The 14,010-nt window shown below is 40.8% G+C and overlaps 1 protein-coding gene across 1 annotated transcript; it reads left to right on the top strand.

The window, feature by feature from the left end:
* The first annotated feature begins 7,360 nt into the window (after positions 1-7,360).
* Positions 7,361-11,245, top strand: LOC147849955 (hydroxyproline-rich glycoprotein family protein). Its single transcript, XM_087336976.1, has 6 exons — positions 7,361-7,575; positions 8,346-8,515; positions 8,620-8,696; positions 10,088-10,153; positions 10,239-10,313; positions 10,510-11,245. The coding sequence occupies exons 1-6, from the start codon at positions 7,424-7,426 to the stop codon at positions 11,002-11,004; spliced, it is 1,035 nt and encodes a 344-aa protein (XP_087193102.1). The 5' UTR covers positions 7,361-7,423; the 3' UTR covers positions 11,005-11,245.
* Positions 11,246-14,010: the final 2,765 nt, after the last annotated feature.

The raw sequence follows: 14,010 nt of genomic DNA on the forward strand, positions 1-14,010 counted from the left end.
AGCGAGTGCTAGAAGAAGCGCGTTGATTCGGACAAATCCGGATTTGGGAAAATCGGTTGGGAAAATCGGCAAAGCTCGCACTACGTGGAAGGATCGGAGGGATCCGGAACCGGGAAAACCGGAAAGGGGCCAACCTTCGTGATGAAGTACAAGGCTAACTCGATGAAGTAGACTACTTCCAAATCGGAGGAAGTATGGTACGTTGATTCCGGAGCGTCCAACCACATGACGAGCCATGAAGAGTGGTTCTCGTTTTTGGAAAAACCAGATCAACTGGGGATTGTCGAAACCGAAGACGACACCCCTCACCCGATTGTGCATGTCGGAGAAGTCCCTTTAAGCCATGTTGGACAAAAGGGGAAGCTAATGAACGTACTACACGTTCCAACTATCACAAAGAACCTGGTGTCGGTTGGACAAATCGTCGACTAGGGGATGCAAGTGCGGTTTACGCACCTTGAGTGCTTCATCGAGGAAGACGACCGGATAATCACGCAAGGGCGTAGGGAAGGGAGGATGTTCATCCTCAACACAAATGACGTTGGCACTACCATGTTTGCCAAAGGACAGAAGATTGAATCAGACATCGATCTTTGGCATAAGTGGATCAGCCACGTCAACTACCGGAGGCTTCAAAACCTGCAATAGAAGCATGTTGTGTTTGGTTTGCCGAAATTCAGTGGCCGGAAGGCCCAAGTTTGTGAAACCTGCCAACTCAGGAAGCAACACCGGCTTCCATTTCCCACCGAACGAAACCGGAGCCGTAACAAGCTCGATCTAATCCATTTAGATGTATGGGGACCGGTACAAAATGTTAGTCTTGGTAGGACTCGATACTTCGTCTCCTTCATCGACAGCTATAACCGGCACACATGGATCTACCTCATTGAGAGGAAGAGCGAAGACTTCAAATGTTTCCGAAACCTTCAAAGCTTAGTTGAACGGGAAACAGAGAGGAAGATCAAGTGCTTGCGGTCGGATGGTGGAAAAGAATACTTTTCTGACCAATTCAACAGTTATTTGCTGCAGAACGGAATTCAGAGAGAATTCAGCTGTAGATACACACCGGAGCAAAATGGTGTGGCCGAAAGGAAGAACCGGTCGATTGTTGACATGGCAAGGGCAATGCTAGAGGAGAAGAGCATGCCCCAATTCTATTGGGTTGAGGCGGTCCGGATGGCCGTCTACATCCAAAATCGGATCGGAGACAAGGTGTCAGCACATGAGCTATATTTCGGGCGGAAGCCGAATTTGAGGCACCTTCGGATATTCGGTAGCATAGCATATGTGCATGTACCGGATGAGAAGCGAAGGAAGCTGAATACGAAGTCGGAGAAGTGCATTCTAGTTGACTACTCGCATGAACAAAAGGGGTATAAGTGTTATAACCCTCAGACTAAACAGGTTTGAGTAAAAGTCAAGATGTCGAGTTTGATGAGACAACATCATGGTACTCCCTATCGACTCCAACTCCCGACGACGACCCAATCCCAGAGGATGAGGCCAGTGAGCCTGAACCGGTCCAGATAGAAGATGACGAGCTTGAGACTCTAGAAGAAAGTTAGGAATCGTTTCGGTTCAGCAGATCGAACGTGTGACTGGGTCAAAGTGACCAGTCAGATGAAGAACCGCCGAGTAGTGGAGACTCTGTCGTGCTCTCCCCGCGCAAGGAACTGAGGAGACCGTTCACGCACAAAGAAAAAGGGAAGCAAAAAATGTCAGAATACGAAGCCGACAACATTGAGTCGAATCAGAGCAAATCCGACTCCGGAAAGGATGAAGGCGGATCTTCGGGAACGAAGTCCGCACCGGCCAAGAAGGTCCCCAAATCGGGTGATGACAAGTTACGCCGGTCTTCCCGCCAGAAGAATCCCGTTACGCGGTGTCGTGATGTGGCATGTCTAGTGCGAGAAAAAGTCAAAAATTGAGGATCCACACACATTTCACGAATACTTGTAAAAATGAAAATAAATAAACCTAGGTCCCAATGGCATTGAGTGCATGTAGAGGGTTGCAAGTAGGATTTGAACCGTGCACCTCTAAGATAAGAGGCAATTTCCTTACCACTAAAGCTACTACTAAGTGCTTTAGATGTTCTATATTTCTTTCTCATATTCAGTATTCCGTAGGAAACAAACGAACAAAACCGTGTACACAAAACCACGGTTTTAAGCCCATGGTTTCCTGCATGTCACAAAGCAAAACTATGTGCATAGAAACCATGGCTCCAAGCCCATGGTTTTGTGCATGGACAAACCTATAAAACCCCTAGTACGGCTTGTGTAAAGGGGGGGGCTCAATATGATATGACCATCATCATCACCATCAATAATATAAGCTTCTATTTCTTCTTCTTCGCATCTATCTTGTAATTATTTATCTATTTCTCAAAGTGTACAATCTTCAATCTTCTCAAGTGTAATAGGTCTTCCTCCAATCTTACATTCACATCGTCCTCTTCTCAATACCTTGACGGACATCCTCCTTGGTCCAAGACCCCGGCGGTCCCGCTCAAGCGAAGCACGCTCGCACGCGCATCTTCGCGACAGCGGTACGGGTACAATGAGTACATGGCACATCACTATGTGTACATGATCAAAGTGGCGGAAGTGCGTGAGCCGGAGAGCTACGTAGAAGCAACAAAGGACACAAATTGGTGTGCCGCTATGGAGGAAGAAATGCGGGCAATTGATGCCAATGAGACATGGGACCTCGTTGACCCTCCCCGACACTGTAAACCGATGGGTTGCAAATGAGTGTACAAGGTAAAGTACAATGCCGAAGGTTCGGTTAACCGGTCCAAGGCCTGGTTAGTGGCGAAGGGATACACACAGACCCACGGAATCGACTACAACGAGACCTTCGCTCCAGTAGCGAAGATGACGATGGTTCGTGTGGTACTGGAGGGTGTTGCGGCAAGGGGGTGGCATCTTCACCATATGGCATCTTCAAGATGACCTTGATGTTGGGGCATAGCCCACTTGATGTGAGAGGTGCATGTGCATTTAGATGCCTTGGAAACAAGGTTTTTATCTTGTGGAGGCAATACGGAAAGGATATTGGATACTTCCGCTAATGATTGTCTTCCCGGGATTACGTAAGGAGTATTTGCCGATGCTTGGAGCGATAGCTTCGAGGATCGAAACAATGGTGAAGATCCAAGAAAGTAAGGCAGCAAGAATAACTAAAAGGTGAAGATTCTTGTCGGCCCGAATCTTGGTAGGATCACTTGAGAGCTTAGCTACAAAGATAATGCTACAAAATGCAGAAGGAGATCTTATCGAACAAAAGGTGGAGTTTGCCAGATTCCCCGAACAATGTTTCTATTATAGGCAAAAGGGACACTTAGCCAAGAATTCTCCAAGGAGAAATGCTAAATTGGGGGAAAAAAAACTTCATTGCGAGTATTGTAAACAAGATGGACATGAGGTAGATAATTGCAAGAAGAAATTAGCCTCAGATTGTATGCGTGTAAGGGCACAAGGGGAAATAGGAGAAGATCAATGGATGACTGTAAATGCTAATCATGGGTGCAAGTCATGTACGATGCCTACTCCTATTTCCCCTTGCACCCATGATTAGCATTTACAGTCATCCATTGATCTTCTCCTATGTCCAACTTCTATTGTCTACGATGACTGTAAATGCTAATCATGGATGGTACCACCAGTTTTCTCCCTTATCTCACTAGTGGGTATTGTCTGTTCTTGCATATCAACTTCTATGTCCAAGACATGCCTCACCTCTAATGCATACAATGCATTGGACATAGAAGTTGATATGCAAGAACAGACAATACCCACTAGTGAGATAAGGGAGAAAACTGGTGGTACCATCCAAACAAATGATGGGTGTGTAACTAGAACTTTTGCTTTGCATTTGCTTCGAAAAGAATGTTACATTCACGAAAACTAGATAATGTGGTCACAATAAGAATGCTTGGGATGTCAAAGGAGGATACTAGAAATGGTGGTTTTTCAATACTTGATTATGCAGCCCCCTTTGGACATGACTTTACAAAACATTTGGGTGTTAAGAATGTTCATGAGCTCACTGCAATAAGGGTACATGCTCTATTTAGATAGAAACAATTGGAAAACCCGTCCGTAGGTTATATTCCTTTCCGTTATGTGGTTATGAGAAAAATGTATGGAATCACCGTGATGTTATGTTGGCCATGAGAGGACAAGTTTTGCATTTTGCCAGGTATGTGCAAAGCCCTCATTTGGGGATTATTGGTGTGTTGTAAGGGATTTTAAGATGATTGAGAATCCCATTGATAGAAAAGGAGGGAGTGTGGTAACAATTCATGGGGGAGGAACTAGCAGTCTGGGAACGAATGTGTTTGAAATTACATATTTTGGATGCATGGCATATGCCTAACATGTATTGATCTCAGGAATCTTTGTGTTTCTCACGTTCTGATGGGAGAATTGGTGGAACCAATCTCTCAAGGTTGGATAGATTTTATGTTGGGGAGGCTTTTGTCTTAAATGGGGGGAATATCAAGATTATGCCAGGCATCGTTTTCTCCGATCATGCTCAAGTTATATAGAGAACCTTTTGTCAATCGAAAATGGCGTCCATATGATTTAGGATACCCGAAAACGTAATCCTAGACGATCAATGGTATCTTCAAGTGAGAGATATTTGGTGAAGCAAAGATAATATGGATGTTTCCATTTCCACCAAGGTGGCTTATGCGTTGACGGAAATATCACAATATTTTGCATTCAAATCAAAACCTGAATATATGGTATATCAGGAGAAGGAAAGTAGGATGCAGGCAATGTTGATGTCTTTGCAAAGATTGCAACAAGGTTGGCCAGAGTGTGCATGGGTAGCTTTACATCTTGAAGAAGCCCGAAACAGGTTCAACATATGGAAGATTGTCGTAGTCAATTTCATTATCACAACTTTGCTTCAAAATGGACGCAAATTGGGGATATATGTACATGCCATTTTTTAAATATGAAAGAACCCAAAAGAATCTCTAATATAATCTGTTGTATGCGGAATGAAAATGGCGAACATGAAATGGACCCAAATGTCATACGAGAAATTGCCATGAAGTTTTATGTTGCCCTTTTGTCAGAAGAGCCTATGGTTGAGGATATTAGACAAAATAGAATGAAGGTATGGACGGAAATTTAGCCCAAGGTTACTCGAGCAATGCAGGATTCATTGATGTCACTTATTAAAGAGTTGGAGTTGGAACAAATGTTACACTCATTATCGGACAATAGTCTTACACCTAAATTCTACAAGAAATATTGGGGGATATTGAAGGAAGACTTAAGATATGCTTACCAACATATGTTCGAAAGTGGAGAGATGCCCATGTTGTTATCTGAGGGGCTTATTTATCTTATACCTAAACAAAGGGGTTTTTGGAAGATATTCGTAAGTGGAGTTCGATCACCCTCTTGAATACTAGTTATAAAATATTTGCTAAGTTGCTTGGTTTTCGACTACAAGAGGTGCTACCAAAGAACATTCATGTATCGCAAACTGGATGTATGTCGGAAAGGAGTATTATGGATAATGTTTTAACATTTTGGGAGGCCACTACAGTAGTGGTGAAAAACAAAAAAAACCTAGTCGTGTTGTTGGATTTTGAGAAAGCGTATGATAGGGTTGACTGGAATTTTTTGGAAGGTACTATATATCGTCTGGGCTTCAACATGGCATGGATTAAGGGTGTTTCTGGTCTTTATAGGAATGCACATAGTTAGGTGTTGTTGGCAGGAGGAGTAGGACCTCGGTTTAACATTACTCGGTTTGTCCGCTTGCACCATTTTTGTTTATTCTATTTGCAGAGCATATACATGTATTTCAATCAGCACAATCTATGGGTTTGCGTGGTTTGGTGATGCTAATAAGTGGACAAGATATATTGGACTCGGATTTTGCAGACGATACTACACTAGATGTGGATGAGACGCTAATGAATTTGCAACATGTAGAAAGGGCTTTGTTACAGTTTTGTACATCATCCAGACCTAATCTAAATTGGAAAAAAACTATTGCATTTTGGGTGGACTCAAAGAGAAGTTGCGATTAGATACCTTGGAGTGCATGTCGGGATTGATTTGGCCCCATAATTACATGTTGCTCCATTATTATTAACTTTGAGGAAAAAGCTATTCTTGTGGAGCCATGCTAAGCTATCTTTGGCCGGTAGAGTGATAGTTGCCAATCATGTACTACTATCTACGGTGTGGTATATAACTTTCTCTTGGATCTTTTCAAAATCATGCATTGAACAAATTCAAAGGTTGGTTAAGAATTTTATATGAGCGGGGGAGGATAGGAGTCATGTAAGAGCGAAGGTGGCATGGTGTACGTTGATAACCCTGAAGCAACATGGTGGTCTGGGGATTATTAGTCCCCTAGATCAATGCATGGCCTTCTTAGCAAAGCTAATAGTTTGTGTCATTTTACTAGGACATGCCCCTTGGAAGCAATTGCTTATGCAAAGACTATATCGTTGTTCTCCACCGATGGGTGGATTATCGAGTGATAGTATACGATGGATCTTTATACTAGACAACAAATATGTTATGATTAGGAATTGGGAAGACCAATTTTTTAATAGTCTTGTAAGAGCATGGGAGCGTGTACATAAAGGGTTGGGACATGGTGTACCAACATGTGAGGAGAAATACTTGAGACAACACTTAGTGTGGAATTCGAATATGCATTTGTCGTCATGGCACATGTTGGGGTCCTGTACGAGATTGGATTGGGCCAAGCTCAATGCAGGACCAAGAGCGTCAGTTGATCAGCGTGGAAATCCTTTCTTACTTTGCATATAAATGGAAGGTCAGAATACTTTACCTCCTTGAGAGGGGGGCGGATTATGTGGGATCAGGTACATGCGGTTTTGGGGCACTCGTCCTCTATGATATGATCATTTAATCCTCCCAGGTGGGAAGGGGCATGTACGAGGGCTTGTCGATTTGGGTGTATAATTACTTTATACAGAGTACATTTTTGGACATAGGGGTAGTTTGGTAAATTTGGAACTTCCAGGGGCATTCTGGTAAATAGACGAACTTCCAGGGGGGGTAATCCTGATTGAAACATCCTCGAATGGGAATGCACGTATGGGACGTATGGTTCATAGTACATACTATGGATATACGTATAAAATACGTATGTACATAGTATACGTATAAAATACGTATGTATGGTATGTATGTATACACATGTTATGTATTACTTATTTCTGTCTCAGAGAAATCAAAGAAAGGAAAAATACGCAGAAATAAGTGATCCTAAGAAATCAGAGAAAACTCTGAGACAGAGACAGACAGACAGACAGCGAGGTAGCGAGCGTGCCTGCAGAAGGAGCAGGAAGGCAAAGAAAGAAGAAGAAGAAGAAGAAGAAGAAGAAGAAGAAGGAGAAGAAGGAGAAGCCATGGATCGGGCTTGGGGTAGTAAACCAGGGAGCGGTGGAGCTGCTTCAGCTCAGAATGAAGCCATCGACAGGCGGGAACGCCTGCGCCGCCTCGCGCTTGAGACCATCGACCTCGCCAAAGATCCTTACTTCATGCGAAATCATCTTGGCAGGCAAGTATATCTTCGCCCCTCCCTACTGTTGCGTTTACGTTAGCCTAACCCTAATTCCTACACTGCTTATTCTCTCAATGCCTTCCCCTTTAGTCTTCCCCTGCGTGCATCTTTTAGAAAAAGGAAACGGTCTTTTCTGATGCCTAAATCATAGTTCTCACCTCCGTCTGCAGTTTTTCCTTTCTTTTTTCTCTTTTTTCTTGTGTCATGACAGTGCTGTCTCTTCTTTTAAACCTGTTCTTTCTGCATGGCGGGGACCCTCTGATTTGGTTTTAGGTTTGCATTATATTTCTTCGCACAAACGGTTTTGAGCTCTTATCCTTTTTTCCTGTCTCTCTCGTATCTTTCTGACCGTATTATTGTATTGAAATACCCATTATTTTCCAGCTTTTCTGTCATTGGTACCGATAAATTTTCAAGAATCATAATCGATATAAGTACATATGCCTGAGAATAGGGTAAAGGGTTTGAGAAGATTCAGCAAAATACATCGGATCCATCAAGACCCCAAGGTTTGGGGCTCCTATTTGTTTCTCTCCACTATTCTAACTAGATTTGAAAGATCACAAGAAGAATGTATAATGTTCTGGCACAACTCATGTGCTTATAATACTGCTGAAGGAAGTATTGTTTTCTAATCAGGGTCATAAGTTGTATTAGGTAGAGGCTTGAGACGGGAAAATTCTTGAGAGTAAGTTTAGCTACTTGTGCTAATCTGTCTTCATCTTCTAGAATATGGATTTCACACTACTCTTGATTCTCTTGTGCAGTTACGAATGCAAGTTATGCCTCACACTTCATAACAATGAAGGGAATTATCTTGCCCACACGCAAGGGAAGAGGCATCAGACAAATTTGGCTAAAAGAGCAGCACGTGAAGCAAAAGAGGCTCCTATTCAACCACAGCCTAACAAAAGAAAAGTTGCACCACGGAAAACAGGCAAATTCTCATTTTGTTTATATGTTTCATAACTTCATTTTCCAAATATGGATTTTGGTTTGAGATTTGTTGATAACTTGAACCTCGTTTTCTACTTAAAACAGTCAAAATTGGGAGGCCAGGTTATAGAGTAACAAAACAGTATGATCCTGAGACAAAACAACGTTCTTTGCTTTTCCAGGTAATTTAATATCTCTTTTATTTTGTGTCGATATTAGAATAAATATGTTTTTCCATCTGTTAGTGTTTTGATTATGAGGTATTTTAGTTGGCTCAAGGTTAATCTCCCATAAAAGAAATGATTTTGTTAGTTTAAGGGCACAGAAGAGTTGACATGGTTACATTAAAATGATTCTTGTGGGCTGGGCCAGGAATCATTTTTTGGAGTTTCTTTAGACTTTCTAATTCTCCTTGATTTGTATGCACAAAAATGATTACCGTGCTTATTAAGTCCTCCTGCATAGTGCGGGCAAATGAATAATTATATTTGCTATTGTGGTCTATAGACCTGGGCCTCTTTTTGTTTCTTTGGTTCTGTCTAGGAATTTTGCAAAAAGGAACAGTATTATGTTGCACATTGTGACCTTCAAGCACATTAGTAGGAAACTGCTCCCTCTGATGATCATTCTGCATAATTTGTTTACGCCTAAATTTGCCTGGCATAAGGATTAAGGCATACCACAGAAAATATGAAGCGCCTGGATCCAAAGCACCATGGTCTGAAAACATTTAGTTGTTATCTGTGATTTGGTGTTTTAAAGATACCATATTTCATCTGGGAAAGAATATTTTCTCATTACAATGATCTAAGAATTTTCTCACTATGAATCTAGAATCAGCGGGGAAATGAAGGATGGATATATAAATCTACCTTGGAAACCCATGTTTACGAGAAATTAAAGAATGATCATTATCAGTGTTTCTAGAAACAATTGTTGCTCACTGAGACGCTGTTAAGATTTTGAAGATGAATTCATTTTAGTATGGTTGGAGATGACCCACGTTTTAAGAGGTTAGGTCTTTATATTGACTAGCAATATTTGAAATGGGTTTCATATGTTTAATACAAGAGGCCTCACACATCAGAATTTAGAATTCAGAGATGCCTTTATAGGGACTAGAAGTGGGAATAAGGCTGATTGGATGGAAAAAGAGACCTTAGTATCGGGTTGTCAGATTTTTTCTCCTTGTTGATGTTTTTGAATCATGTTTGATATTGTTTTATTCCCCAAAAAAACAGCTGACATGGTGTTTCAAGATAACTCTGCAGTTGTACATTTATAACAGAAGCTGACCTTGCAATTCTGTTATTTTAATCAATAAACTTATGAAAACAACTTCAAAATTTTGTCTTGTATATCATATTAGTGTAAATAATATTAGAAGAGGACTTTCTATAAAAATATCTCGTCTCATTGTCTCAATCTGCTGGTGCTATATATAACAATTACCAAAGTTGGGTTGTCACTATCTCTACCTTACGTTTGTGTTGTTTTGTTGAATTATATTTTATTCTGAAACTAAGAATCTGTCCTTTTGGTTGCATTAACACATGCTTTTTCTATATTGCAGATTGAATACCCAGAAATTGAGGATCTTGTAAAACCGCGCACCCGTTTTATGTCATCATATGAGCAAGTATGTGCCATTACTTTCAACCTTTGGATTGTTTGTGTATTACATTACCATACCATGTTTCTGATCAGCGTTTATTATGTTGCAGAGAGTGTACGCTTGTGACAGGAACCATCAGTTCATACTTTTTGCTGCAGAACCATATGAAATCATTGGATTCAAGGTAAATCAATGATAAGATAGAAAATTTAATTAGCCTCCATTACTTTCCAAGATTGCATTCTAATCGATGATAAGCATGACAAATGTATTGATATTCAACAGAAAAATTAAGCCATGTGAAAAGTTTATGCGAAATATCCATTAAGCATGAAGGCTAGTCTCTAAGTCTAACATCCCTTGTGATGTGAATAATGTAGATACCTAGCACCGAGATCGATTCTATCTCTTCAAATGGTTTTACACACTGGGATCCTGACTCCAAGATGTACACAGTTCAGCTCTACTTTAGGCCAAGACCAATAGGTGGAGGTCCACCACCACCACCACCACCAATGGTGAATGGTGCACCTCCTCCTCAGCCACCTTCAGCTCCACCACCAGTGCGTCCACCGCCACCTCAAGGTGGTTTAGGAATACCACCGCCACCAGGTGGTATACCACCTCCCCCTCGAACCTTAGCAAATGTTCCGCCACCGCCACCACCTATGAGTAACATGAATAATGGGTATCCGTCAGTAGTGCCTCCGGTTCCCGTTCCCCCCATGGGTGCACCTTTTTCTCAACCGCCGCCGCCGCCACAAGGGATGCGGCCTCCACCTCCACCTGCAGGTTTTTCCTTTCAGCCTCAGCAACAAGGTGTTCGACCTCCTCCGCCACCGCCATTGATGGGACAACAAGCAATGCAGCAATAGGACTGCTAGGAACTTCTTAAGGACAAGTACCACCATCAATTGGTCAACAAGCAATAGGCGCATTGCGTTTTCTTTTCATAGTTTAGAACACTGATGTACCTGTATTTTCTGGAGAGCTTTGTAGTGAGAACTGAGCTGCGAGCCATTTGGCTATCACTACCAGTACCACCATTAGTAATGAGTCAACACAACAGTGATCATTTTTGTTTCTTCATCATTTTATAGATTGATATCTTGTATATTGGCTTTGTGTAGCGATTGATAACCTTCCTACTGTCTGATTGCAAGCTGAGTTCGCCATCATAACCCACCAGCAAGTTAGCAACAGGCAATGACCTCTATGTGTTACTTTCACAGGTGGGTGTTTTCAGTATGTATTGGCTGTAGTTGGAACCTTCTAGTTTTTGAAAATTTGTTACATTTGCAATCATTTGGACACATTTGTTCAAGTTTCTGAAGCATTATGGGGGTAAATCGACAAACTTACAAATGTGTTGAACGTTCCATTTCTACATAAGTACCACAGCCACACTGTCATCAGAAGTTAATAAATGGTGGAAAGCATCAGCAAAGTTGCAAATGATTATGAACAAGGGAGATTTCAGTGTTAAATTTAACACCACATGAATGTTATAGAAGAATATGCAGGTTGTGTTTATTTAGAGAGTGAAATCTACTATTTTATTGTCTATCATCACATCAAGGAACAACCATATTATGCCATGTTATGGACGTAGTTTGTAATATTCATATACATCTAGTTTAGTAGACGTATGCGAACGTTTGCATATGTTCACGTATGGTACGTGATATTTGTTTCCCTTTTGGGTTTTTATTGGTGGTATATGCACATCGCAAGTCTGAGAAGGACGAAATGAACCAGGCACGCGACCTCCACCTGCGGCCCTCCTCCCCCTATCTCTGCAGCTGGACCAATTGATCATGTTCATTCTGTAGAAGATGATCAATGATGAAGGATGGCGGAGCAACAACCATGATGATGATGGTGGTGGAGCAACAACCATGGCTCCTTTTGCACTCCCCTGTTCCTCCACCCAATCATCATCCCATCTTTGTGCATGAGAAGCTTTGTGATAGCTCCACTTATACCCCCAAATCTAGAGGTCCCTTTTGATTGATTTGAGAGAGAGAGAGATGGATGGTTGTGGTTGCCTTTCAATGTGTTCCAGATGAAGAGGAGCCATGGCGTGGATAACAAAGAAGAGGGTCCAAAGAACACAGTGAATGGAAAACCAGAGCAGGGGGACTAGGCAAATAGAAAAAACAAAGCAAAAGAGAGAAATAGAGTAGTAAAAGGAAGCAAATTAATAGATCCCCCCATCGGTGTCTAACCCCCTAACAAGGGTAGGTCCATGCACTTTACGCATTGCAAACATCCAATTTGGCAACGGGCATATTTGGTGGGTCAAACAAAAGGCCCAAGGATGATTAACTTTATTCAATTATCCATGAATATTGAACTTCCCAAATTGACAAGGGTTAGAAAATCCCAAATTTTCAAATGTAAAGACAGATATCTATAGATGATATCACCCTTCCGACACAAGAAATAACATAAATATAAATATAGACGAATGGATTTCAATCATACATGGAACCATTTCATGTATGAGTATGATACGAATATTCACGTATGAGTATGACACAAATGGGAAGTATGGCTCGAACTATGGTTATGGAAGCTCTTCAATTTGTTTATGAAGATGAAATGCTATGGCCAAATAAACAAAAGTTCTAGAAGCCACATATGGAAGAGAATGCTCACGACCCTTTGTATGGTGATACGTATACGCAAATTCCACATCGCAGCATCCAAACCTCTTCATTATTAATTCTTAGAATGGCCTTTTGATTAGGTTGCAACAAGAATTGTAGAGGTGGGGGTTCAAACCTAACATAGTTCAATATTGATTGTGTTATGTTTCACAAGTTTGCTTGAGTAAGATTTGCTAATTACACTAATGAGTTGATAATCGTGTTTGACATCATATGAGGTGTTCTCATCATAGTTATCATAATCATCTATATAATATGGTCTATAATATTGAAGTTTAAATTATCAAGGCCATTTTAATGGTTTACAAAACATGAACATATAAACTAGTTAAATAAGTAAATATGATTCTTATTACTAGTTGTATTTTTCTTCGAATAACTTTGCCGTTTTCTACAAATGACTTAAGTAATACTAGATGTAGAACATACATGATTGTATTTATGTTATCCAAGAGGGCACCGCCTATCCAATGCATGCATCCTTGATGATTTTAACTTATCTAGTATGCATGAGCTGTTGACAACAATGCAAATTTGGCGATGGCGCTAAAGGATGCAAATTGGTAGTTTCTCCTTCTCCAAGAGCTTTTACAAATTGCTTTTCGTAATCCATGAGTTTAGAAAAGTAGTTGCACATGACATGCACAACCATAGTTAATCATATTCTCCTTCACTTCACAAATTTCCTTTTTTACATTGGAAACAATTGCTAACTGTGATTTGGTTGGACTTGTTGGTTCCAAGAGAATGTAAGTCGGCGATGTCTCCTCTTAAACATTCCAAACTTAAAAAGTGGCAAGAGGGTTTTTGCACATGTTTTGCAAAAGTTCTTATTCAAGAGCATACAATAAAAAAACCCATAGTTTCTCGTGCTTTCCAGATTTCACTTTTCACTAGCACAAAGTGTGGCTTAATTAAGGCAATCAGTAAAGGAATAAATGAACAAACAAGGCATCTGTTTGTTAGTTAAGTGACAAAGTGCACTTCGATGCATCGCCTCTTTATGCGTAAAATGTATGCCCTCGAGGCAATCAAAACTGTATCTAACTGTATCAACACATTTTAAACATCCAAGATCTTCGTTGACTTCCTTCTTAAAAATACGAAAAAGCAAAACAAAGTCCTTAAGTAACAATAAACTAAGTGATATATATACTAAAACACACTCTAGATAGAGATCATTTAATTTTTTCATCATCGTCACCACCA

This window comes from Azolla caroliniana, unplaced genomic scaffold (assembly GCF_043228905.1).
Source record: "Azolla caroliniana isolate FFs.n. ecotype wild unplaced genomic scaffold, voAzoCaro1.0.p SCAF_22, whole genome shotgun sequence".
In the NCBI taxonomy this organism is placed as follows: Eukaryota; Viridiplantae; Streptophyta; class Polypodiopsida; order Salviniales; family Salviniaceae; genus Azolla; species Azolla caroliniana.

Excerpts from the sequence above, each read along its gene's own strand:
- LOC147849955 (XM_087336976.1), top strand. The coding sequence starts at position 7,424 with ATGGATCGGGCTTGGGGTAGTAAACCAGGGAGCGGTGGAGCTGCTTCA. Across the intron at positions 8,516-8,619 it reads AGTTGCACCACGGAAAACAG|TCAAAATTGGGAGGCCAGGT; the intron begins GCAAATTCTCAT and ends TACTTAAAACAG. Across the intron at positions 10,154-10,238 it reads TTATGTCATCATATGAGCAA|AGAGTGTACGCTTGTGACAG; the intron begins GTATGTGCCATT and ends ATTATGTTGCAG.